The sequence below is a fragment of the Cucurbita moschata genome, unplaced genomic scaffold, assembly GCF_002738365.1.
Source record: "Cucurbita moschata cultivar Rifu unplaced genomic scaffold, Cmos_1.0 Cmo_Scf00022, whole genome shotgun sequence".
NCBI classification, from domain to species: Eukaryota; Viridiplantae; Streptophyta; class Magnoliopsida; order Cucurbitales; family Cucurbitaceae; genus Cucurbita; species Cucurbita moschata.
Window position 1 is genome coordinate 2,739,571 of NW_019268538.1, and position 25,302 is coordinate 2,764,872.

Genomic DNA, 25,302 nt, shown 5'->3' on the forward strand with positions numbered 1-25,302 from the left:
TAATTTGAACCATTGATCTTTTGTAAGTTCTACGTCTATCACTAAGTGTTTACATTTTTTATATATTGAAGTAGATGATTTCATCTTTTATAGTTGAAAAGAATAGTTGCTAGAGGTTTTTCAAACTTGAAGATATCTTTTTCGTCAGTATCTAAATCTAATACTATTTCTATCTGTAAACTAGTCTTTTTATTTTTTCACAGGGAGTTCATTTAAAGTGGAATTCATCCTTTGTTTTTTCCTTTCCATTCACTCAGATCTTTTCTGTTTTATCGATTTTGTCAAGATCCTCATTTTCTTTCGAAGAAAGGGAAGGAGAAGTATCTTCTTGGGTGAATCCCTCTTACTCTTGTTTAGTCCCTTCCATTTCTTCCAGCTTCTTAGTAATAACGAGTGTATCCTGCCTAAATGGTAGACACAGTAATAAATAAGAGAATACTAAGCAAAAATGCTATATCATTAATATCTAATGAAAAGTTTTAAACTTTTAAAATGTTTTGAATGGTTTCTGAATTTTATATATTTGAATACTAGGTTGTTTCAACTTAAAATTATGAATTTAATTTATTATTTGAATTTCCAATTTAATATCTTATAAAATTTTGATTTTGAGTTACAAAATTATTCAATATTTTTGAGATGTTGAGAGATTTGTTTAAAAATATATTAAATAAAGAAAGTTTAATAACACAACTCATAATTAAACATTATTTTATAATAATAATAAGTATTTGTAAATGAAATTTATTTTTTAGGTGGGTGAATGATGAATAATAGATTATTGTTGTGAACAAAATAACCTTACCCTAATTAAGTAAAGTTTTATCTTCCTCTAATTGGGATCTAAATTCTTGGGTATTATTATGCAATTTACAAAAAAAAAAAAAAAAAAAAAAAAAAAAAAAAAAAAAAAAGAAAAAAAAAAGAAAGAAAGAAAGAAAGCAAAACCTACATTCTGATTCTCCCATAAAGAACCGATTCAGAATATGGGTGAGGGCGCGCTGCGTTCGTTTGGTTAGCGCAAAAGCGGCGAGTGTAGGAAGAAAGAATGCGAGGGAAAGATTTTGCAGCGGAAGAACGTAAAACCTAATTCCTTCTGTTTCATTGATTTTCAATTTTTCATTTCATCTTTTGATTCGAATATGACCCAATGTCTCTGCAATTTCAAAGCTTTCTTCTCTTTTTTCAACATCTGATTTGCTTGTTTTGTTCCACCTTTTGCACTTCTCAGCTACGACTCTAATTTTCGTACGCCGCTGGTGTTTTGGAGCTCCGACTGTGGGAACGAGTTCTTATCTCTTCGATTGGTTGCCCATTTTCTATCTCTCAATTTGCTGGGTTTATTCGACCTAGGGTTTTGGCTGATTTTTACTTTAGGGTTTAGGACCAGGGCTCTTCTGGTCCGCATTCTAGGGTTCTAGCCTGGAATTTTGTTCTTAGCTGAAAGCGTTTGGATGTTTTTCTCTTTTTGTTTTTTTTGTTTGTTTCTGTTTCGGCATTCGGTATGTTCTTAACAGTACCGCGTTGCGAGACTAGAATTTTGTGTACCCTTTTTCTTTTGAAATTTGGGTTCTGTTATGGCTCTGTTTTTACGCAATTTCTTATTGATTAGTATTGGGTTAAGGTGTTGGAAAACGATGAATTGGGAAGAAACAGCCTGAGGAGGGAGGGGTTGTTGTTGGGTTCGGCCCTAGAAATGATTGCAGAAAAACCTAGTTGGGTTAGGCATGAGGGCATGCAAATTTTCTCGATTGATGTCCAACCTGGTGGTCTGAGATTCGCTACTGGAGGAGGTGACCACAAGGTACTTTTTCTTGTCATTTTTTATTCCAATTGGGGGACTACAAGAATGGGGCTAATATGGTGTTTAAATGGGTGCTGAGAAAAATGTATATTGTTTACCAATTGAACGCAGATGTAGTGGCACACTCTCTCTTTCCCTTTAGTTTATAGTTGATAAGAATAGTCTATAGATTGTATAAAATCGTATGAAATTCTTGAATTTTGTTTCCTTTTTCTTTTGTAGTCTTACTTTTGTCAGAAAAAACCACATTACATGTTAATGGTTATTGCTTATTTCGTGTTTTTAGGACAAAGGAATGAATTTGTATAGGAAAGTTCATATCTTTATGCTCCCATTGGTACTTTAAAACAGAGGTTGGCCTTTTGAATCTAAATCTAAATCTCGGTTCTAGATGAGGGGCACTTGATACCTTTATGTGTTGGAAGCCCCTCTCGACACTAATTTTGAACTCCAATGAGGCGATTATGGATCTGAGGAGGTAATTCTGATTGGTCATAGGATTATGAGCTGAATAGTCAGAGAGTGCTTCTGAAATGTCCTTATGAGAGTTTCCATAAGACGTTGGCCGTTTGAATCCAAATCTTTTCCTCTCCTCTTTAACATCCAAATTTGTTTACTTCATATGACTAGTTGTGGTCTGAGCCCTTGGCCATCTTGTTTGATACTCAGTTCTAGATGAGGGGCACTTGATACCTTTTAGGTGATGGAAGCCCCACTCCACACTAGTTTTTAACTCCTTTTTTATTATCATAGGATTATGAGTTGAATAGCTAGAGCGTGCTTCTTAAAAGTCCTTATGAGAGCTTCCGTATATACATGAGTTATGATGTACAAGAGTACAATTGCATTGAAGCATGCTAGCAAGTTAGGATTTATTATTTTTGTTGTGGTGTTGGTCGTGTTATGTGATTACTGTCTTGTAGTGTAATTAACAAAAAAGAAAAAAAGAAAAAGAAAAAGAAAAAGAAAAACCCCATTTTTCTGCTATTCATAACGTTTCCTAATTGTACTCAATTATGCGAGGAAAAATATCACTTTTACTACATCTTGTACTTCTGCAGGTTCGGATATGGAATGTGAAATCTGTTGGTAGGAACTTAAAGGGCGATGATTCTAATCAGAGGCTTCTTGCTACTCTTCGTGATCACTTTGGATCAGTTAATTGTGTTAGATGGGCTAAGCATGGTCGTTATGTGGCATCAGGGTCTGATGATCAAACAATTCTTGTTCATGAAAAGAAACCTGGTTCAGGGACCACTGAATTTGGTAGTGGGGAGCCCCCAGATATCGAGAACTGGAAAGTTGCTATGACTTTGAGGGGGCACACAGCTGATGTGGTAATGATTTAGCTTCTGATTTTTATGCGGTACTTAATGCATTTGATTGAATTTATATTAGTCAATATTTTTAAAAAAATAAGATTGGAAGAGTCAAGCACCTTATGTCTCTTTGCAAAAAAGCAAACTGCTTGCTGTTGTAGGTTTGTAATGGTTTCTAATTTGCTTATTCATAGATTTAAGTATTATACTGAGTGATGAACGTGTTACTTATTGATGGCATCTAACCTGGGAGTTATATTTCAATGCATGAAGTAGGTGGATCTTAACTGGTCTCCAGATGACTCGCTATTAGCGAGTGGGAGTTTAGACAACACAGTCCACATATGGAATATGAGCAATGGTATTTGTACAGCTGTTTTGAGGGGCCACTCTAGCCTTGTCAAAGGAGTTGCCTGGGATCCCATAGGCTCTTTCATAGCCAGTCAATCGGATGATAAGACAGTTATTATATGGAGAACAAGCGACTGGAGCCTTGTTCACCGAACTGATGGCCACTGGACAAAATCCGTATGTTTGTTCATTTTATCTCTGGGTTCTTTTTTTCAAAATGTTATAATTTCAGAATATATTTATGTTGTGGTTTTTCTTTTCCAGCTTGGGTCTACGTTTTTCCGACGTTTAGGATGGTCTCCTTGTGGACATTTCATCACTACCACTCATGGTTTTCAGAAGCCCAGGCATTCTGCACCAGTTTTGGAGAGGGGGGAATGGTCTGCCACATTTGATTTCCTAGGACACAATGCTCCTGTTATTGTTGTGAAATTCAATCATTCTATGTTTCGGAGGAATTTAACTAATGCTAATGAGATGAAGTCTGTTCCTGTTGGGTGGACAAATGGAGCTTCGAAGGTTGGAGGCAAAGAATCCACATCATATAATGTGATTGCAATTGGGAGTCAGGATCGCACCATAACTGTATGGACGACAGCGAGTCCTCGCCCTCTTTTTGTTGCCAAACATTTCTTTACTCAAAGTGTTGTTGATTTATCTTGGTATGATTCTGAAAATATGCCTACACCATTTAATGGCTTTACATCTTGTTTACGTTTTTTCACCTATCACCTTCATTTGTTACTACCCATAATTTTCAAATTTTCATATTGGAGCAGGAGTCCTGATGGATATTCACTCTTTGCATGTTCCTTGGATGGGTCGGTTGCGACTTTCCATTTTGAGGTGAAAGAAATTGGACAGAGGTTGCCGGATTCAGAACTTGATGAGATAAAAAGAAGTCGTTATGGTGATGTTAGAGGTCGGCAAGTGAATTTAGCTGAAACTCCAGCTCAGCTAATGCTTGAAGCAGCTTCATTAAGGCAAGTCCCGAGCAAGAAAGTGGTTTCGGAACCTCAACAAAATCTGACGCATGCAAAATCTTCAATTGATGCGAGGGATGCGTCAAAGACTTTGGAGGCTCAAGTTGATGAGTCAAAGAAGAGCGGGGGAGCTGGTGGGGGCGGGGGAGCTAGTGGGGATGGTTTAAATAAGGTATCATCAGCTTCCCTGAAGGTTTCTAGTCCTGTGAAGCAAAGAGAGTATAGAAGGCCTGATGGAAGAAAGAGAATTATTCCAGAAGCAGTTGGAGTGTCTGTCCCGCAGGAGAACAAGTCTGGTGGGATTCAGAGTAGCAGTGCACTCGATTTCCCTTCTATGTCATCTGACCAAAAAATGGAGAATAATGGTGTCGTTTCCCCTGAATGTTTAAGGGAAAGCTCTGCGAGGGGAATGCCCAGCCAACATACTGATTTAAAGAAGCGTCCAGGGGTCACTGCTCGAGCAACAATCACTGATAGTTTAGTCATCGAGAAGGTTCCTCTCTCTTCAGGTAGAGATGCAAACATGATGGTGGATTCTTCTGGGAATTTGAAGACGTCGTCAAGTTCATTGGCTACCTGTAGTTCTGTACTGTCAATTAGGGTGCTTGATAAGAAAGAAGGGGAACATACCAAGCCAATTTGCTTGGAAGCTCGACCAAGGGAGCATGCTACTAATGACATTATCGGGGCCGGAAACACATCAATGTTGAAAGAAACAGTTATTTCTTGTACTAAGGGATCTAAAACTCTGTGGTCTGATAGGGTCTCAGGGAAAGTCACTGTTTTGGCTGGAAATGCAAATTTCTGGGCAGTAGGGTGTGACGATGGATGCGTACAGGTAGTTACTGGCTATTTGATTTTTACATTACTATGACATTATATAAGCTTCAAATTTGGCTACATGTTTTTATTTTTGAGTAGGTTTATACAAAGTGTGGTAGACGTTCTATGCCTACCATGATGATGGGATCTGCTGCTACATTTATTGACTGTGATGATTCCTGGAAATTGTTGCTGGTGACTGGGAAAGGTTCCTTGTACGTATGGGATCTGTTTAACCGCAGTTGTCTCCTTCACGACTCGCTGGCATCATTAATTCCTTTGAACCCTGACTCATCTACAAAAGATTCTGGTAACATTCAACGTTTGAAATCTTTTGATCTAGGAATGTTATTGTACCCTAGCAGCAAGCTAATGTCAAAGTTTCTTTTTAGTTTTCTTTTCTCGTGTTTTCTATTGCTTCCAGTAGAAATATGCCTTCTGATTGTCGGGTTTATCCTTCCACTCTTTCAGGCACAATTAAAGTTATATCTGCCAAGCTGTCAAAATCTGGTTCTCCTCTAGTTCTTTTGGCCTCTCGCCATGCTTTTCTCTTCGATACTAGCCTTATGTGCTGGCTGAGAGTAGCAGACGACTGTTTCCCTGCATCGAATTTTTCCAGCTCTTGGAACTTGGGGTCAATTCAGAGCGGAGAACTTGCTGCACTGCAGGTTGATATCAGGAAATACTTAGCTAGAAAGCCAGGTTGGAGTAGGTCTGTTCTTTCTTTTCAACATATAGTTCTGAAGCGTTAAAAACTTGGCTTCTGGTTTGTTTTCACATTTTCCGGAACAGAGATGATTCATTTTCACGATCATGATGTCGATCTCAACATGTTTGATTCCTAATGTCGCATGAATGATTTGGAAGGAAGATGGGTTTTTCAATTTCTTATTGTTCTGATTCTGATAGGTTTCTAGTTAGTAGTTTCCTGATCTTATTTACATAATCTTGAAGTTGAGTTTATGAGTTTAGTTTCTTCATCCTAGGGTCACTGACGATGGGATGCAGACACGTGCTCACCTAGAGACTCAGATGGCGTCCTCGCTAGCATTAAAGTCACCTAATGAGTATCGCCAATGGCTTCTATCATACATACGCTTTTTGGCAAGGTGATTTACATTTAACACATTTTTTTTTTTTTTTTTGCTTTTGCACATTTTCTTATAGTTTATCTCTTTTGACGGCAAATGTCAGCATTTCAGTTCACATGTCCGTGTTTGGTGTTCTTGTTTCATTGGTTACAGAGAAGCAGATGAATCTCGACTACGTGAGGTTTGCGAGAGCTTACTAGGACCGCCAACTGGGATGGCTGGAGATGCATTGACAGATACAAAAAATCTTGCCTGGGATCCTTGTGTGCTTGTAAGAAGACATCCTTAATCTGTCCTGAAAATGGCTTTTTAATCATACATGATGCCTTTTTCTTCTGATTAACTTAGTACCTTCTCTATGCTTAAATCTAAATCATCGAAGTCGAGGCTCGATATCTTTTGCGTTTGGAACTAGTTATGTAGCACAATGTACATATCCTCAAATTACTGTTCTTAGGGGCTGCCTTGATGAGGAATTTGGTGTCTAAGAAGTTCATGATACTCACGGATTTACATTTATGCAGGGCATGAGAAAGCACAAACTTCTAAGAGAAGATATCCTTCCGGCCATGGCATCAAATAGAAAAGTCCAGCGACTGCTCAACGAATTCATGGATCTTCTCTCCGAGTATGAAAATGTCGACCCAAAAGATTCCCTTCCGTCAACATCAAGCGTTCGGGAACCATGTCATGAGCAATCTGCTCCACAGCAAGCAGAGAAAATGGAAACTGATCCCACAGTTACTAATCCAAAGCCTTCCTCCAAATTGGTAATGGTTCCAACAAGTTTTTCTCCACCTCTAGATCAGGTTCATGTGGGCGAGTCGGTAAAGGATCTAGTTCCTTCGGAAGCGAAAAACTGACGTTTCTTATTGACCCCATCACATTCATAACTAGATCCCGCAACTGACATCGATTAAGCAGCATATGTATCACACCAAGTTGCGTTCTTCAGGTTTGTTCTCGATCGATTGTGCTTACCAGTCCCCTATACATATATGCATAGGAAAAGATTTCCATCCTGGACATTCTTTCCGTAATATCACCCGTCGAAGTAATAGGTCTAATTCAAGAGTTGATTCTTAGGGTGGTGGCTAGAAGTGATAACCCTTTTCCATTTAACTTCTCTTTTCTCTACATTTGTAATCTAAATAACTCAGAGCCGCTTTTATTACCATATATCGGTATGACGTAGATTCCCGAGTCTAAAGACATCAGTACAGCCCGAGGAGACCTACTAAGGTCTCTGCAACTGAGACGAAATTTAGCTACAAACATTTGTATCATATTTGTGTTAAATATCGGAGGCTCATACGTTCGTATGCGTATTAAAACTTCTAGATATATATCAAGAACCGTGCTTCTGAAACTGGCTTCGACATCGTTGATCAGCTAATGAAGCTTCTAGCCGAGTTGCAATGGCATTAACCTGCTGCTTGTGGTCTACTTTTTACTTTCCAGCTTCCATTATGTTCTTAAAGCTATTTGGAGGATGTGAGGACATTGCAGGTTTATTAACATAGGCAGACCTTGTTGGGGTGCTGGAAATTTTGAAGTCAATTAGGTCTCCTTTCGTGAGAGGTTTTGCTTGAGATGTCGAACGAGTTACTTTTAAATAAAAATGATTATGTTTGGTACAGCACGAAAATATTATATTATTATTTTCGACCATTTTATTAGTGAATTTTAGATAATTATTGATAATTAATTTGTTTTTATTCAGTCGAATTATTAAAATAATTTAAGCTAATTAGATTTTTATGCATTAATAAATCTATTATGAATAGATGCCTGTAATTATAAACTTTTATTTGTATAGTAAAATTATCTTCTTTTTTTTCTTCTTTTTATTAGGCCACTTTTAAATAACTTTAAGCAATTAGATTTTAATTTAATTTACATTTGTTATTTGTAGATTACAATTAATGATAAATATTAAAACTTAAAAAAATATGGAAAAATAAAATAAAAAAGAAAAATAATGATATAATTAAACTAATAAAAAAATATGGAAAAAAAAAAGAAAAAAGAAAGAAAAAAAAAATGATAGAATTAATAAAAGTCTAAAAAATTATTTAATATGAAAAAAGTTTTTAACTTATTGTCCCAAACCTTTTCATTTGGAGTCTAGCTTCAACCATACCCATTTCTTTTACCTAAATTTTAATTTTAATGTTATATTATAATTTGGTAAGCTACGATATTAGGCCACCTAAGAACAGTAAAGACAACAAAACTACCAATAAAGTTTTATTTATATAATTTGGTATGATACGATATTATATTAGGTAAGTAGAGGCAACAAATCTAAAAAGTTTGATGGAATGCGTCAACCAAATACATTTTAAATTACTTTACTCGTTTATTTCTCCCAACTTACCAGTTTGCTCCCAAGAAAAGTTTACATTGATGAATATAAAAATAATTTCTTATGTCACACCGACACATATAACTTGTAGCTATAATATAGCTCGACAATTAAATTTTTTTCTTATTATCTGTATATATTATATTAATAACTAAAATCTCGTAGAATCAAATATCAAACATTTACGAGTCGTCAATAATATTAGTTATAAACGTTAAATATTATTAATTTTTTTAAAAATAGGGTAGGATTGTAAATCTATTTTCGAGTTATTTGATAAAAAAAAAAAAACGTTAATTGAAAACCGAACTAAACTTTCGATTTTCAAAAATTCAACTCAACCTTAAACCAAAAAAGAATTTAACCCACTCTAATTTTTATAGTTTAGGTTAATAGTCTAGACGTGTTCACCATTTCAAAACTTAATTAATAGAAATATATATTTCTTTTTTGGTTTTTGAAACATAAAGAACACGTATTTGTCAAATTTTGTTACTGTGATGTTCCACGCCGGTGGGAGAGGAGAACAAAAATACCCTTTATAAGGGTGTGAAAACCTCCCTGAATAAACGCGTTTTAAAGCCGGAAACCCAAAAGAAAAAAATCCAAAGATGACCATATCTGCTAGCGATGGATCTGGGCCGTTAATTGCAAACCATAAATTTAAAAAAGGAAAATAAATTACAAATCTTTATCTTCCAATATTATCAAAGTATTATTTTATTATTTTCTTTCACCAATATCCAACTATATTCACAATTGACTTTAATCTAATATTTTATCCATATAAGACTTCTTTTTAAAATATTATTTGGAATTTTTTGTTGACAAATTTTTTTCTTTAAAGAAGTAATCGTCAAATACGTTACGTGTATCTATCTTTATTTTTTGTAGCTCAATCATAGGAACTCCACAATTAAGCTCGTTTTACTTCGAGCAAATCTATATTGGATGACATCTTGAAAATTTTCCGAGAACACATGTGAATGAAGACAAAACATCCTAAAAGGACTCATTAGTTTGTGGGGACAATGTTAGGAACGAACCGTAAGTGTGATCATGTCACAGAGGAGGTAGGAGAATGTCGGAGCCATCAAATTTTGAATCCAAATTTCGAATCCTGATCCGAATCTTGGGCATAAAACGTTACACATAATTATACATCTCAAATTATTCGGTGAAATGTGGTTATAGGACATACGTGTAAACAATAACGTGTTTGTTTAGCAAACTATGGTTTGTGGCGGTGATAAACCCACCAAATCTTCTACAACATTCACATAATTATTCACATGTTTGACTATTTTGTTTGTCCTTAAATCACCTCCTCCATTCTAAATCATAGCCCTTTTTTTTTTTTTGGACACGAGTGCCTAATTTGATCTTGATTTTTATAGAGTAAAAATGGACTACACTGTATCGGTATGAACTCCAATTTTAAGCACGTTCATTCCCGCATTATGATTCTACATATAGATCGTTTTTCGTTAATACCAGGCCATTTATCATCCTATCGTGCATTTATTATTATTATTATTATTATCATCTACCTGCTATGCTAGATCGAACGTGAGAATATTTGATTAATCCACCACACCTAAATCGTGTGAAAGTTATCTTATTTATAATCAAATAAATTACAAGTATATGGATCAATACGTGTATCATTACGTACCATATCACTTACGTAACTATATATATATATATATATATAAGGGAGTAAACGCATTAAATGAGACGAGGACGGATGTAATTACATATCTACAAAAAAAAAAAAAAATGTATTAAAAGGGAAAAAAAAAAGAAATTTGGTTGGTTGCTTGGTTTTATATTTAGTTTGCTGAGCGTTCAACTATTTTTAGTTCAATAATCATTTTTTTTTTTTTTTTAAATTATCAAATGGAGTTTTTAATTTTTAGTCGAAGTCTAGTGTGACGTGTTTTGTATTATCGTTAGTCTCATAATTTTAAAACGTGTCAAAGAGGTTTTCATACTTACTTTGATATCATTTGTAACAACTTAAGTCTACAGCTAATTGTCTACGTTTATATTTTTGGATTGATAGGGACGTTTATGTTTTTTTTGATATTGACATATTTTAATTATATAAAAAAATTGGTAGCATGTGACTAAAATCATCACACCTTCTATATATACCAAAGCAATAGGTTTAAATTAGTGTGTCCATTTATATTCATAATCTCTCTGGGCCTCTCTCTCTCTCTGTCCCTCTCTGCCTCCCTCTCTGCCTCTCTCCCTCTCCCTCTCTCTCTCTGCCTCTCTCTCTGTCCCTCTCTGCCTCTCTCCCTCTCCCTCTCTCTCTGCCTCTCTCTCTCTCCCTCTCTGCCTCCCTCTCTGCCTCTCTCTCTACCTCTCTTATGGAGTTTCTTGAGAATAAGAACATTTTGATCACTGGAGCCACTGGTTTTCTAGCAAAAAGTAAGTATTACAGACCCAAAATCCAATTAATTTTCTCTGAGAGGCTAAGAATTGTTCATAAAAAACCCATTTGAATGCAGTTTTAGTGGAGAAAATACTTGGGATTCAACCAAATGTGAAGAAACTCTACCTGTTATTAAGAGCAGCTGATGAAACTGAAGCTAAAAAACGTTTCTATAATGAGGTATAGATCCTAACAGGGACAGTTTTTGCATGTTTTTTTGTTGTTGAACACGACAAACCATTGATTTTGCAGGTGATTGAGAAGGATTTGTTCCAAGTTTTGAGGAAGAAATGGGGTGCAAATCTAAATACCTTAATTTCCGAAAAGATTTGTTTGGTGCCGGGAGAGATCTCGCTCTCGCAAATGGGATTGAAAGATTCCATTTGGGTCGACGAGATGAAGAATCGAGTGGAAATAGTTATCAATTTAGCTGCAACTACTGATTTCGATGAAAGGTATGAAACCCATGTCGTGTCATTAATGATTTCAATGTCTCGAACAACGTTGTTGTATGTTTGTGTTTGATAGGTACGATGTAGCACTTGGCACCAATACGATTGGAGTTGAACATGTCGTAAGGTTTGCAAAGGAATGTCGTAATTTGAAGCTTCTTGTTCATGTATCTACTGGTTGGTATATCGAACGATTTTTAGTTTCGACATTTACGTTAGATATTCAATAATGGAAGAAAATTTGTGGTTTTTAAGCTTATGTTTCGGGAGAAAGGGACGGAGTCATCTTGGAAAGTTCATATAAAATGGGTGACTCTCTTAATGGCTTCAAAGGGCTCGACATTGAAGAAGAACAAGCTATTGTAGCGGACAAATTAAAACAGCTTAAAGAGAGCGGCGCTACAGAAGAGTTCGTAACTCAAGCTATGAAAGACTTGGGCCTTGAAAGGTAACATTTCTTGTAAGGGCGTGAAAATCTCTGTCTAACTGATGTATTTTAAAATTTTTGAGGGGAAGCTAACATATTTGCTAGTGATGGGCTCGGGCCGTTACACTGTAATAACTAGTTTTTTGTTTTGTTTTATTTACGATCAGGGCAAATCTATATGGATGGCCGAACACGTACGTATTTACAAAGGCAATGGCTGAAATGACGATTGGTGACCTAAAAAACGATCTACCTCTGATCATCATTCGACCAACAATAGTTACGAGTACATACAAAGAACCGTTTCCGGGTTGGGTCGAGGGAGTTAGGTACACGTTTTTAAAATACGTCTTAAATTGTAGTAGGTGGGGAGCATTAAAACAACCACAATATTGCCATATTTTGATAGGACCATTGATAGCATTATTGTTGGATATGCCAAAGGGAAGCTAACATGCTTTGCTGCTGGTACCAATTCAAGCCTTGATTTGGTGAGATGAGTATGCTCTTACTTTTTTTCTAATACCCATTTGAATTTAAGGCGAGATTGATCGGGTTTAGAAAAATGCAGATTCCGGCCGATATAGTAGTAAACACGATGATCATGGCGATGGCAGTTCATAAAGACCAGCCGTCTGATCAAACGATCTATCACGTGGGTTCTTCAGCAAGAAATTCCATGACGCATATTGATCTTCAACGTTTTAGTTATCAATATTTCACTCAGAAACCGTTGATCGACAAAAATGGAAAAGCCATTAAGGTCGGAAAAGTTACCCTCTTCAATAGTATGGCTAAGTTTCATAGATACTTAGCCATTCGCTACTTAATTTTTCTCAAGGTACGTTCTTACCAATACAAACTCCATAAGATGGAAAATATAATCTCGATCCTCGGCCACATCGAGCTCACGGGTAAAAATTTCTATGTGAGATCTCACATCAATTAGAGAGGGGAACGAAACATTCCTTGTAAGGGTGTGGAAACCTTTCTTCAATAGACACGTTTTAAAACTGTGAGATTAACGACTATATGTAACGGGCCAAAGCAGACAATATTTATTAGCAGTGGGCTTAATTATGTAGGGACTCGAATTTGCAAACATAGCATTTTGCCATTCTTTTCAAGACAAATACGTCGATATGAGGAGGAAGTTCAATTTGGTGATGCGTCTCATCGAACTTTATCGCCCCTATCTCTTCTTCAATGCTATGTAAGTAAATGTATTTGCGTTTAAATAATATTAAAGTTTAGAGGTCAAATGAAAATATATAAACGTATAAGGATGAAAATGTAATAAAGTGAAAGATTAATGCTTGTTTGTTTTCGTATGTACAGATTTGATGATACGAACACGGAGAGATTAAGGAATGATATACGAAACAAAGATACAAATGAAGCATTTGTTATGGATCCGAAAGATATCAACTGGGAGGATTACTTTCTGAATGTTCACTTTCCTGGACTTGTTAAACATGTCATCAGATAATCGTAATTTTTTCTGAAAAGACAAAATTACTTATTTTTATCGATTAATTGCTCTCTACCAATTTTTAAAAATTAAATTATGTTTGTGTGGGGAATAAAATATTGTAGGAAACGAAAATTTTATGAACGTGAAATGAAATAAATCTATTAGTCGTTTTAATTATTCCATTCTCATTATTGTAATAATTTATACAAAAAAGAAAAAGAAAATTTTATGACTCGTGATCGTACACAAAAATTTGTGTCCTACCAAACGATATGACTTGTGATCGTAATTTGAAGGTCGTCACCTTATCTATTTGCACGTGGGGTAATAACCTACTGTCTTTTTGAAGAGAGCTCAGAGTGGACAATATGTGGTGAATTTGGGCTGTTACAAACGGTTTGAGTCAGTCACTAGACGATGCGAGACAATGGTCGAAGTAGGACTAGATCCTCTTCATAGTAGATGCGTTGTAAAACAGTGAGGGTGACAAAGATACGTAATGAGCAAAAGCAGACAATATCCGCTAGCAGTAAGTTTGGACTGTAACAGGTGGTATCAGAGCAAGACACCGAGCAGTGTGCTAGCGAGGACGCTGAGTTCCCAAGAGGGGTGGATTGTGAGATCTTAATCGGTTGGAGAAGGGAACGAAACATTCCTTATAAGGGTGTGGAAACCTCTCTTTAGTAGACACGTTTTAAAATCGTGAGACTAACTTCTAAAACGGACAATATTTGCTAAATGAGGTTTGACGGTGCATAAACCTAACAAACAATTGTTTTAACTTTGTGATAATGTTTTGTATCTATCTTTTTAATCGATAATAAATTTAAAAGCACGTTTATAAGGAGTGCTTCATTCCTTTCTCCAACCGATGTGAGATCTTACAATCTACCCAGCGTCCTCGCTGGCACACTATCTGTCTGGTTCTGATACCATTTGTAACAGTCCAAGCCTACCGCTTGCAGATATTGTGTGTTTTGGCCTGTTACGTATCGCAATCAAGCTCACGGTTTTAGAACATGTCTACTAGGGATAAAGTTTCACACCCTATAAGGGATGTTTCGTTCCCTTCTCCAACCGACACGAGAACTTGAAACAAACTCCATCCTCCCGTGCATAATGTCTAATAAGGCTAAATAACAGATCAAAGAAGATTTCTCACACATCCACCTTCTTCATTGAGAAAAAGCATCACCATTCACGAATTGCTTGGTCAAGATTTTTCCAAATATGAGTCTAAAATAAGACAAGAATCTCTATACAATTTAATTTCATTTCAGAATTCCATAATAGTGACGAACTACTTGATCCATAATAAATATCATTAAGGTAAAAAATAAAAGATAATTAATCATACCCTTTTGTACTTTTGCAGGGAGGGAGTATTTAATGAAGGTCCAGTTCCAGTTCCATACCATTACAGTTCCATACCTGCATTAAGAATCATGCTTTAAATAAACATTGCAATTTGGGTAGAAAAATCAAATAAAAGATATGATCGAACAGTAATTACGTTATGAATAGGGATAATTGGTAAAATGAAATTGAGGGAGACAGATTGATACGTAATAAGTTCGACTCCTGTGATCTTACCTCTGCTACCCTTTCTTGAGGCCTCATATCAACAATAGAGTGTTGAACCTCGTAAGTTTCATCGAAGATATGTGTCAATTCAGAAAATGAGACAAATGCACACAACAGGGATATTATTTTCCACAATAGTACGATATTATCTACTTAGATACAGTTGAAGTTTTAAGGAAGTTCCTAAGGAAACATAGACGATTCACCATGCATCTTTTCCTAAAAAAAATGACAGGAAGTAAACAGTGTTTACGTTACAACATCCAATATGTATGACAAGTAAAAAAATGAAAGGGAAGTCGGAACTGCACCTTGATAACTGCCTAGATGAGTTCCATGGTCAAATTATAGATTCAATTCATTGATTCTCATTGATCCTTCAAGAACAATCCATGCCTTATAATTTTCAAAGTTCACTTCACAAATCTAAGATGGCAAGAGCAGCATTGAAGTACAGCCTTGCCTAATGCTTTCCCGTATGAACGAGAGAATCCATTGTGAAAAATGTGCATTATAGGTTCCATAAGAAAGAAAATATATTTCTACCATGATCTTGAGGGTTCTAAGTGTACATCATCACAACCAAACTTAGGGAACAACTTCAAATTAGATGAGGTTATGACAGAGAACTGTTAATTGTTTTCCAGTAGAATTGAAGCATATCAAAAGAAGACACATCCATTCTCTTTCGTGAGATATTAATACTCACCCGGACATAGCTAATAGTCATCTTCACCGACGGTGGCACCCATTTTGTAAGCCTGCATATGCAATATTGAATATAAACAAGAATTTCCAATTTTCTATTCTGTAATCTCTCTTGCAAATGCACATGTTTCTTCAAATAAGCATGAATCTAAAAAAATATTGATTCAACTAGGTCATTTTAACTGTGTGAAGCTAAGTGAATCAAAGAAGAGGATGACACTTGAGTTTATCCTTGATTTGCTTATTTTCGTAGTCCACGCACCAGAGGCTGATTTATCCTTATCTTCCACATTCTACTGAGGCGTTTATCCTAAGGAATGAAAATACAAGCCGCCAAAAACAGAGCTCCTTCGGTACTACATCCACCAGGAAAGAGAGGACAAAATGGAATCAAACCAGGAATTTTCAAAAAAGTGTGACATGCACAGAGGCTAAGTGGCTACAATAAAGCTGTTTATGGATCGAAACGCACAGACAACGAAATGCACAAGGAAACAAATGCCAAAAGAAGACGATAACGTTGACAGATAATTTTAATTTTAAATATATGTGGATTTTGGTTCGTTAACGCACTGCATTACGTACACTGGTCGGCCATGTCGAAGGTTGAAAGTCCGGCGTCGGCATATCGGAGCATAGCCTCCACCCTATTGTCACAGTCGATTCTCCCCCTTCCTCCGCTGGACTGCCATATTGCGTTGAGCACTTGCCATTTGACACCGTAATACATTGGGTGGACCCTTCCAATGTCCGAGAGCACCTAACCGAGTTGTTAGCTCAAAGTTTTCTCCTCTCATAGCGCATTCTTATCTCCGCCGTGAAGGATTTGAAGGCGGCGAGATTATAGAAGCTCCGTTGATCGCTGCCATGGCCATTAGCTGTTGAGTACGAGAAGATTTGCGCCTGAGAGAAACTATCGAGTAGCTAAGGATTTTTGCCGCATTTTCGGGTGAATGTTAACATTAATTCTAAATAAATATACACATAATTTTAAATTATAATTTTTTTTTTTGTTGAGAGGACTAAGGTATGCTTAGACCCTTTATATCATAGATGACGTTATACATATCTGTAACCGATAATTCAAGGCTAAAACAGTAATTTGAGTCATTACTTCGACCAGTCCTTTTAAGTGGTTCATCAATCATCGGATTCTTCAAAATTGGAACCCGAAAATAATTAATCATATATTCAATTTAAAACGGCAAAACGTGACTCAATTTCATTTACTCGCTCAAAATATTACAAATAGGAGCACTAATACCAAAATGATATTAGATTAAAAGGAAAAAAAAAAACCAAAAGAAAATAAAAACAAAGCTCATCTTAAACAAACAAACAAACACATAAACGATGAGATGTAACCAAACAGGCCCCATCTAAGTTTGCTTGCTCATAAGCCTCAAAATCCTCTGTTCCATCTGCAATAATCAAATGCTTTAAGCTTTTTTTTACCAGAAACATTCACTAAACTTTTAACAGATAATGAATTGATGTTATCAAACCTGAAGAACTGGCTGAAGCTTGTTTCGAGTATTGATGAACTCATGCTTCATCCAACAAAGAGATTGAGAGACACTGAAGAACAGAATTTATACAAAAGATTTGAATGAATGAATGAATGAATCTGTATGAAATTAAGAACTTGGGGGAAGAAATTCATTGGGCTAAAACTTTGATCTTTTTTACTCACAGTTTATGATCCTCTTTATCACAAGCTTGGATGAGATGTATAGATGCTAGTTTCATGTGGCGTGCACCAATGCTGAAATAGACACATACCCATTTTCTAAATGCTCAAGAAACATAAAGCCAAGAGATAAATAAAAATAAACCCTCAGATTCACAAAGGCTGTATTAGAGTAAAGATGAACATCAGAAGAACATATAGATTGAAATATCCAAGTAAAGATGAATTACCGGGTGCTTTTCTCCTCTATTTTGTGGGCCATCAAACTCAGCTTAGAGAAATTGACGTCCACAGAATCACTGCATGGTTGAATCTGTTAGCCCACAATGGAAAATGGTATGAAATGCATTTATGAAGTTCTACAAGAAAGTTTACATGAAGCAACTGAATTCAGACAATCTTGATTCAACATCGTTGAGATACACATTGATCAATTGAATAAAATCAGGCTCTTCAAGCTTTGTTCGAATCTGAGAAAACCTCTCATCAATGATCTTCTGCAAGACATGACACTGTTGAATTAATAACAAATATGTGTTTGTGTAAACGAAAAGGAAAGAACTGAAAAGCTGGTCACCTCATTAAGCAGAGACTGCACATAATCTTGGAGCAATCCCTTAAGAATAGGCAAAGCCATTTTAGATTCAAAATGGAAGGAAAAATGAACAAAAATACTTGAAAACAGATAATGAAGATGATGCATAAGTGATTAATCGTACTACTTATTGAGTTCATGAGGGAAAAAAAGCAAAAATAGAGGGAGATGAGGACAATGTGCAGCAGGCTACAAGCAGCAGTTAAGCATGATCCATCATCTATTTGACATCAACATTCTTCAAAATTTACAGTTCATGCCACTATGAATGAAAACTGAATCAAATAACTGATGTACAGGTAATGGATTATCATCATCAATCAAGTTATTGACAGGCACAGCATGTCATAGAAAGGAAAGAGAGAGAGAGGGAGAGCTGTAATAATTAGCAATGTCCTAAAATTATGAGAAACAAACACTAAATCAATGAACTACGTAAATAAGAGCATGAACAAAGTTTTGGACTCACTTGCAAAAGCTGCATCAGACCGTTGGAAGTATTATGGGCTCCATTAAAAGAGTGCAAATTTTTCATGCTCCTTGGAAAATGTGGAAAATGTGGTTGTCTCGTAATAACAGTAGGATGTGAATTCGAATTTTTCATGCCTTTAGTAAACCCTCAATTTGAGGTGCTATTGTAACAGTTTTTGGCTACATCCAATGGTGCAAAACTATGAGCTACATTGTAGTTGTCTCCTCGATCCTATAATTTTTCATGCCCTAAACCTTATAAAACAACAATACATGGGAAGATTAAATTTGACAGAGAGCAGTGTTTGGATTCAGAATTAGAACACAAATTGAAATGGAGTAGAATCGTAATTAAGGAATCCCTACAATTAAAATTCCCTCTCTGCTGTGAAAACTGGACAGAAACGAAAACAATGCGCAGCTTATCGAATTATGATTACACCTCCAAATCTGTTTCGTAACGCTAGCCTTTCCTGAAACCCGCCCTCCATCGAGAATTGTTTTTGAGTGCATGATGTTCTTTTATTCTTTCTTGATAAAAATAATATTAATTCGATGCTCTTATCTGAAAGCAAGAAGATGTATTGGCTGTCATTAAGGTCGAAATTATGAATCACCGTAACAGAAATTCTGGAATGACATTGAGTTAAACAAGTTTACACCACACAACAATCATGATTAGCAATGGAAGAAACGACAGAAGAGAACAGAAAATAAATGACATAATCAATCTACCGCATTTTCTAGCGAGAAACACGAGAGAAGGAGAGGAATCTGTAAAATTCAAGCAAAGAGATAGAGAGAAGAGTGCTCTTGAATCGAACATCGTGCAAGAAATCCATGGCGATTGCAAAGGCCAAGGCCAGAAATTACTCACCGGAGAAATTCCACAAGCATTTGCGCCATAACCTTTCGCGAACAAATTTCCCGGTCTTAATTTCGAGCATTTAGAATTATCAAGGTTCTTGTACAAACAAAATTCTTTTAATTTTTCATGGGGAGCAATGAATTAAATATTGTCACCTCATCATTTAATATAATAATAAGTTGCTTATAATAGGAAAAGAAAATGTCATTGTAATTATTCGAGTTCGCTTGCACGATCAACATTTTTGTCGTATGGTCTTGCACAATGTGAATTGTAATTATTCGAGTTCTCTTGCACGATGTGAACCCAACATTTTCGTCATATGGGCTTGCACACACGATAAGAATCCAACATTTTTGTCGTATGGAAACTATTATAAAATACCCGTGCGACGTGAAACGTAAAAATCAATAAAACGGACATATTTAGCAAGCACCATTATGCTATCATTTCTTACCCCTCAAAATAGAATAAAAATCAAATTCAAATTTCAAACATCTAAAGTTTGATGCCTATAAAATAAGTAACGTCTTTTTAATAATTAACTATCGAAGGATTTAAAATTAATGTAATTAATCAAATCTTAACATAGGAAGCAATCTTTTAAATGATCAAATCCAAGTTACGTCAAAAACAGATTCGAATTTTATTGTTCCATAAATATTTATATACAACTTTACTGTTCATAAAAACCAAAATGTAAAAGATTATAACTAAATAGCTAACAAAAAATGAGAGAAACTAATCGTACAATGTCATGATCCATTGTGTAGTAATATACAGTATCATAAAATACAACTATGCTATGCATGTGCTCAAGGCTCGGTCGCTCTGACCGAGCTTTTTCGACCATGTTTAAGAAAAGCTCAAGTCTTTGTTGCGACCCCGAGCTGTGATCACTACAGGAATGTGGTTTGAGCAGAGAGCCACTGTGTGTATTGGTTAGGAAAACTCGTTAGATGGCTAGCTTATTAAGCAATTTATGAGACTTCTAAGATCCAGGAGGTGAACTCTTGCAACAATTGGAACTTTTGACGAGTGGCTACGTTGAGGAGAATCCTCATCTTGCTGAAGAAATCTTCCACATCTTTGCATTGAAATGAGCCAGCACAAGCACACTGTTCTGACAAATGAGCTGCTTTGACTTGCTTGCAGCGAACGCATACCAGATCCTGTAGGTGATAGAGGCGCTCCCTCTGCCTCACGATTTGAAGCAGAGCGTTCTCCATCACTTCTCGGTTGTATGGTTGTTCGCATTGTGGCACGGCGCAGCGCCATTCTTGTGCTAGTAAAGCCGAGTCACGGCACAAGTCCAAATCTCGACAATCATCACAGTAGCTGCCCTCAGAACCAAAAGAAAGGGTAAGAAAAAGATTTTAGCATTTGCTGCAACCGCAAAGACGAAAATCTTTAAACTCGGGTTTGAGAAGGGATCAAGGTAGAAACAGATTGAGAGATGTTACTCAGTGAAAATGAAAGATGCTGTCCATTTATGATGCATTTGACACACATATTAGGAAGTTAGTATCACTAGCATACCTGCAAATAACGTTTGGTAAGATTATGGACGAGCATGGATCAGAAAACTCCGCTTCTGGGGCGAACTCTCTTACACGAACATACTTCAGTAAATTCTTCCTCATTACCTAAACATTAGGGAAAACATTAACAGGATAATCATTCACACTGAATGAAATGCAGTTCTAAGCCAACTTGGACTGAAGTTACATGATGCACAATAAGGGAAATGGATCTGAGAAAAACTCATGAGAAACCAAGAGTGAAAAAGAGGACACTTGTTTCAGTCCTATAATTTTTCTCCTCTTTCATCAGTGGTGACCGACAACAAAAACATAACCACAACTTCTCCATAATGAACGTTGAAGGAAGATGGAGGCTAAGAACCACTATGTTCTTAGACGAGGACGCTAACTTTTACTTGAAAGAAAATAAAAAGTTCAACTTGGTATATACTTGAGGATTGTGGGGATGGAGTCTCATATTGGTTAATTTAGGGAATGATCGTGGATTTATAAGCAAGGAATACTATCTCCATTGGTATGAGACCATTTGGAGAAACCTAAAGCAAAACCATGAGAGCTTATGCTCAAAATGGACATAACATTGTGGAGAGTCGTGATTCCTAACAATAGTTATTTCACATAGAAAGTCTCTGGACCTAAGCTTAGTAATAATCTCGTGAATTCAAATCTAAAATTAATGTACTACACAATCAAGCTTGAATTAAGATGGTGATACCAGAACATCATGCAGGACATTTTGATCAAGAGCCAAAACAGCGCATACGAGCTTAATGAATTCCAATGCAGCATCTCCTTTATGTATGCTACCCGAAGGTTGATCTGGTAAAATATCCTGGGTGTTTTTGTCCATCCCTTTCATATGAAGAACAATATCACGAACAATTCCCAACAGTTTGTCACTGAAGTAAGAGCTTAGCTGAGAATGAAGATGAACGCAATAAATATATCATTAAGAAACTTTGAGAAAAAAAAAAAAAAATAAAGAGAATACTTGCGGCAGAAGAGTATTTATACCTGCTCTTTGAGATGTTCTGTAACATGATATTCAAACGATTCGGCAGCTGCAACTGTAATGGACGGGGTACATGTGTCACCAAGCGGCAATGATTCTCTTGCTTCAGCTTGTTTGGTTGCATAATTCCATGGAATATACAAAAATTGAGAGATGATAAAAACGAAGTGATCCTGCAATGTCCAGAAGAAGAGTTGACAAATGAAACATTCAGAGGCCATTTTATCCTGAAGAAATTAACCGAGAGATTTGACTGTACTGTCTTCAACTGAAAAAATTACACACTACTGACGGTGCACAGGAGTTCATCAACCTATCAATCCCCCAGCAAATAACTAATAAGCCTCAAGTAGTATAGTTACCTGAATCTTCTTGGGTAGATATTCAGCAATGTTCCAGTTGGCCACTATATCAACTTGAGATTCAATATCTGTGCTCTCATCATCTTTTGCTGGGATTCCACCGTAGTTAAACTAAAATAGAAGGGACATTTAGTGTAACTTATTGAATGGTTTTAGGTGATCAAAAGTGTTTTTTTTAAATAAAAAATCTTAATAAATAAAAAGCCCTTTAAAAAATTACTTATATCATATTCAAAATTACTCTAAAACGTGTCTTTAATCATTCAAAACTAACTTAGTGCTTAATTTTATACTTTTAAATGCAATTTTATTATATAAAAATTGATTTTGAATAATTAAAAGCACGTTGCAGAATCATTTTGGCCAATGAAATTTGAAAAGGCTGTAAAATATATGCCGGAAGTTCTGTTACATTTGGTACCTGGGAACAGTTCCACCCACACCAGAAAAGAAAAGGGGGAAAAAGATGAAAATGAAATATGAAAAAGAAAGAAAAAAAGAAAAGAAATCAAGAAGGCAGCCGAGTGGGGAGGGAAGACTCATGACAAGAACCAAGTGAAGCATGAGCATTGAGATATCACGTCATCAAACCTGATCCATAAACAACAGGGAGTGCCAGAACTGTAACGGTTCCAATTCAATCCACTCAAACAGATCCCTAGATAAAAGGAAAAATAATAAGGAAAAACAGAATACAAACTACGTATGTTTTATGAAAGATAAACTCCCTACAAGAGAAGAAGAACAACCTTGTTTGCACTGTTTTCAGCAAGCTATCACAATATGCTTTAGCAGTCTGGAGATCAAACCTTCCCGTGTCTATAATAATTTTTGAGAAGTTTGCAAATATAATGGTGGCACCTAATTTACGTAGCTCAGCCAACAAAAGAGCAAACACTTTTTGCATAACCTAACAACAGCAATTATAACAAGAAGTTTCAAAGAGTAGGTCAGTCCATTGAAACAGCACAAATTATAAATACAATAAATAACTACGGGAAGGCATTATGTGAAGACTAGTGCTTTTCTTTTCTTAAGCAAAATGCAATGAAGGGTTATCCTGCTTTTTTTTTTTTTTTTTTCTTTTTTTTGCTTCTAAAAACATTCACGAATACCTTGTGGAGTAAGCGATGAAGAGCAGGGTCATGAAGTCTTGATTGGGGGCTGCAATCAAAAAGAAAAAAACCGAATGAACAGAGTTAACGAGCGAAATTTTACTTAAAATAGAATAAATCAGTCAACAAGCAGAAACCTGCAAATCCATCGGTACAGATGCCGCAAAATTGCATCAGCATATACATTTCCAGATGTAACAGCATCTGCAAGACACCTTTGTATCAATTGTTTCAGGACACGAAATGTCGGCGCAGATGATGAAGCCTCTTCAAAGCCACTGTCTTCATTAGAAAGTTGGGCTCCATATTGCATATCATGTTCAAAGCCAAACAAACTACCTCCTTCCATTTCATTCACTTGGCTGCTCTTCAGCAGGGCATTGACCGCCAAATGGTGGATCTGCATGGATTGGGGTAAAAATACTTAATTACTCCCATTTAAACTTTTATCACGAAAGGAAGGTGTAAACACTTAACCTTCAGCTCCACGGAAACTTTTCTATATGCTCCAGGGTACGTCAGAACAGGTTGTTGGACCTATTACAAAGAAACCAATCGCAAACCCATTGAGCGAAGGACAACATAATAAGGAGTATAGCCAAGACTTCACAGATTACAAGCACCATCTATGTATGACTTAACGGAACGTTATAAAGCAAAAACTAAAAATAACTACTGAAAAATGTAATAGGATAAAATTTCAAGTACCACTTGTAACAAACCTCATCCACAAAACACACATCTTCCATGTTAATGCCTCCTATATCTGGAACACCATCATCCGATATCCAAAGTACCTACCAAATTTATTCAAAACTTCTCGATCAATCAACCAAATTCTTTAAGCCAACAAGGATTCAACATGGAAAGTATAAAACAACAGACTTGGAGATAAAAAAAATAAAAATAAAAAACCTGCTGTTGATCGTGTAGTGCTCTTGAAAAAAATATATCTGCTGTAAAAATTAGCCAATCAAGTTCAAAATTTCCTAATGGTACCTGCAGAAATATGATTTGAACGGTAAGATTCATATCAACGCTCTTAAAAATAAAGAATTTGAAGGAGGAAAAAGATGTTACATGGGCATATCTTGCAAGAGAGATTCTCTCATTCAACCATTGGGATGATGCAGCACAACGTTGCATTCCAATCTTTGCAGCTGTTTGTTGCCAACCAAGAACCTGTAATGCACACATTAGACAACTTAATGCATCTAACTCATGTTCAGTAACTAGTTTAAAACTTTTGAACACTCTTCAAATTAGAGTTCACAAATATAAGGAAACAAATAATTTGGTGATTCCTTGTAGAGAGGCTCAAGTATGTCTTATCCAAAAAATATTAGAAACAAATATAAGGATATTAAACGTGATCTCCTACTTCTCTTGCTTTTTTTCTCTAAACTAAATATCAATAATTCCAAGAGTAACCTATTGACCTGACCTGTAACAAACCTATTGACCTGGGCACTAAGATAATTTGGTGATACATTATTTCCTTTTAACTAAGAAAGTAATTCAATAGGATAAATTTCATGTTGAGTTTAAATAAAATCATAAAACAAGTGTAAAAGTTAGGAAGCTATGGCTTAGAAAACTACCTGATATTGGCTATCCCGAGCATTAAAAGGAATGCTCACGGATGGAAAATCATCTAATGCTCGAACACCTGACTTCAGCAGTTGCACATTTGGGCATTGAATTACAGCTACAATAGGTCCATGGTTTAAGCTCCTACAATAGGTACATATTGTTACATAAAGCAGCACAGAAAAAAAAAAAAAAAAAAAAAAAAAAAAAAAAAAAAAAAAAAAAAAAA

General features: G+C 35.9%; 4 protein-coding genes and 2 long non-coding RNA genes across 18 annotated transcripts in view; 2 read left to right on the forward strand and 4 right to left on the reverse strand.

The window, feature by feature from the left end:
* The first annotated feature begins 945 nt into the window (after positions 1–945).
* LOC111459404 (protein HIRA-like) lies at positions 946–7,739 on the forward strand. Of its 5 annotated transcripts, none has more exons than XM_023102289.1 (11): positions 946–1,079; positions 1,232–1,804; positions 2,866–3,141; positions 3,400–3,651; positions 3,739–4,136; positions 4,254–5,295; positions 5,379–5,589; positions 5,751–5,991; positions 6,266–6,388; positions 6,524–6,641; positions 6,895–7,739. In XM_023102289.1, the coding sequence occupies exons 2-11, from the start codon at positions 1,697–1,699 to the stop codon at positions 7,231–7,233; spliced, it is 3,108 nt and encodes a 1,035-aa protein (XP_022958057.1). In that variant the 5' UTR covers positions 946–1,079; positions 1,232–1,696; the 3' UTR covers positions 7,234–7,739. The 5 variants fall into 5 exon arrangements, 4 of the variants coding, with proteins under 4 accessions (XP_022958057.1, XP_022958060.1, XP_022958058.1 ...); XM_023102292.1 differs by having other exon boundaries at positions 1,232–1,303; positions 2,930–3,141; XM_023102290.1 differs by having other exon boundaries at positions 1,625–1,804.
* Positions 7,740–11,042: 3,303 nt separating this feature from the next.
* LOC111459171 (fatty acyl-CoA reductase 3-like) overlaps positions 11,043–25,302 on the forward strand; it is an 18,308-nt gene continuing 4,048 nt past the window's right edge. Inside the window, exons 1-10 of one of the 2 annotated variants that reach the window (XR_002713249.1) lie at positions 11,043–11,177; positions 11,258–11,361; positions 11,434–11,636; positions 11,710–11,810; positions 11,889–12,081; positions 12,228–12,389; positions 12,470–12,551; positions 12,632–12,901; positions 13,146–13,273; positions 13,399–13,635. Coding sequence is in view for 1 of the 2 variants with exons in the window: in XM_023101939.1 (XP_022957707.1) it covers positions 11,117–11,177; positions 11,258–11,361; positions 11,434–11,636; positions 11,710–11,810; positions 11,889–12,081; positions 12,228–12,389; positions 12,470–12,551; positions 12,632–12,901; positions 13,146–13,273; positions 13,399–13,549 (1,455 nt within the window). In the remaining variant the exon portion in view is untranslated. Of the gene's footprint in view, positions 11,178–11,257; positions 11,362–11,433; positions 11,637–11,709; positions 11,811–11,888; positions 12,082–12,227; positions 12,390–12,469; positions 12,552–12,631; positions 12,902–13,145; positions 13,274–13,398; positions 13,657–25,302 lie in introns of those variants that run through there. The other variant, XM_023101939.1, reaches the window with a different exon arrangement.
* Positions 14,732–15,206, reverse strand: LOC111459177. Its single transcript, XR_002713251.1, has 2 exons — positions 15,128–15,206; positions 14,732–14,965 (listed from the first exon to the last, which is right to left on the reverse strand). It is a non-coding gene; the product is annotated as an uncharacterized LOC111459177 (long non-coding RNA).
* LOC111459176 lies at positions 15,272–16,758 on the reverse strand. The gene is made up of 3 exons (XR_002713250.1): positions 16,412–16,758; positions 15,828–15,879; positions 15,272–15,337 (listed from the first exon to the last, which is right to left on the reverse strand). It is a non-coding gene; the product is annotated as an uncharacterized LOC111459176 (long non-coding RNA).
* LOC111459173 (histidine-containing phosphotransfer protein 5-like) lies at positions 16,996–19,588 on the reverse strand. Of its 8 annotated transcripts, none has more exons than XM_023101942.1 (9): positions 19,460–19,588; positions 19,318–19,356; positions 18,949–19,147; positions 18,094–18,132; positions 17,892–18,013; positions 17,747–17,815; positions 17,520–17,591; positions 17,332–17,404; positions 16,996–17,247 (listed from the first exon to the last, which is right to left on the reverse strand). In XM_023101942.1, the coding sequence occupies exons 3-9, from the start codon at positions 19,093–19,095 to the stop codon at positions 17,206–17,208; spliced, it is 564 nt and encodes a 187-aa protein (XP_022957710.1). In that variant the 5' UTR covers positions 19,096–19,147; positions 19,318–19,356; positions 19,460–19,588; the 3' UTR covers positions 16,996–17,205. The 8 variants fall into 8 exon arrangements, with proteins under 8 accessions (XP_022957710.1, XP_022957711.1, XP_022957715.1 ...); XM_023101945.1 differs by adding an exon at positions 18,581–18,837 and having other exon boundaries at positions 17,003–17,247; positions 18,949–19,356; positions 19,460–19,585; XM_023101943.1 differs by lacking the exon at positions 19,318–19,356.
* LOC111459170 (DNA polymerase epsilon catalytic subunit A-like) overlaps positions 20,081–25,302 on the reverse strand; it is a 25,600-nt gene continuing 20,378 nt past the window's right edge. The window contains exons 36-49 of the mRNA XM_023101937.1: positions 25,085–25,217; positions 24,564–24,665; positions 24,399–24,482; positions 24,206–24,280; positions 23,961–24,020; positions 23,621–23,883; positions 23,484–23,532; positions 23,118–23,278; positions 22,960–23,026; positions 22,369–22,479; positions 22,009–22,179; positions 21,710–21,910; positions 20,990–21,096; positions 20,081–20,788 (exon numbers count right to left, since the gene is read on the reverse strand). Coding sequence (XP_022957705.1) covers positions 20,431–20,788; positions 20,990–21,096; positions 21,710–21,910; positions 22,009–22,179; positions 22,369–22,479; positions 22,960–23,026; positions 23,118–23,278; positions 23,484–23,532; positions 23,621–23,883; positions 23,961–24,020; positions 24,206–24,280; positions 24,399–24,482; positions 24,564–24,665; positions 25,085–25,217 — 1,942 coding nt within the window. The 3' untranslated portion in view covers positions 20,081–20,430. The remainder of the gene's footprint in view (positions 20,789–20,989; positions 21,097–21,709; positions 21,911–22,008; positions 22,180–22,368; positions 22,480–22,959; positions 23,027–23,117; positions 23,279–23,483; positions 23,533–23,620; positions 23,884–23,960; positions 24,021–24,205; positions 24,281–24,398; positions 24,483–24,563; positions 24,666–25,084; positions 25,218–25,302) is intronic.

What these genes read in the sequence shown, in the direction of transcription:
- LOC111459404 (XM_023102289.1), top strand. Translation starts at nt 1,697, where the DNA reads ATGATTGCAGAAAAACCTAGTTGGGTTAGGCATGAGGGCATGCAAATT. An exon ending in ATGGCCACTGGACAAAATCC is followed by an intron (nt 3,652 to 3,738) that starts GTATGTTTGTTC and finishes TTTCTTTTCCAG; the next exon opens with CTTGGGTCTACGTTTTTCCG. An exon ending in AGAAAGCCAGGTTGGAGTAG is followed by an intron (nt 5,992 to 6,265) that starts GTCTGTTCTTTC and finishes TCTTCATCCTAG; the next exon opens with GGTCACTGACGATGGGATGC.
- LOC111459173 (XM_023101943.1), bottom strand. Translation starts at nt 19,095, where the DNA reads ATGCACTCAAAAACAATTCTCGATGGAGGGCGGGTTTCAGGAAAGGCT. An exon ending in GCAGAGAGGGAATTTTAATT is followed by an intron (nt 18,133 to 18,948) that starts GTAGGGATTCCT and finishes CCTATTCTTAAG; the next exon opens with GGATTGCTCCAAGATTATGT. An exon ending in ATAGAGGAGAAAAGCACCCG is followed by an intron (nt 17,592 to 17,746) that starts GTAATTCATCTT and finishes TGTCTATTTCAG; the next exon opens with CATTGGTGCACGCCACATGA.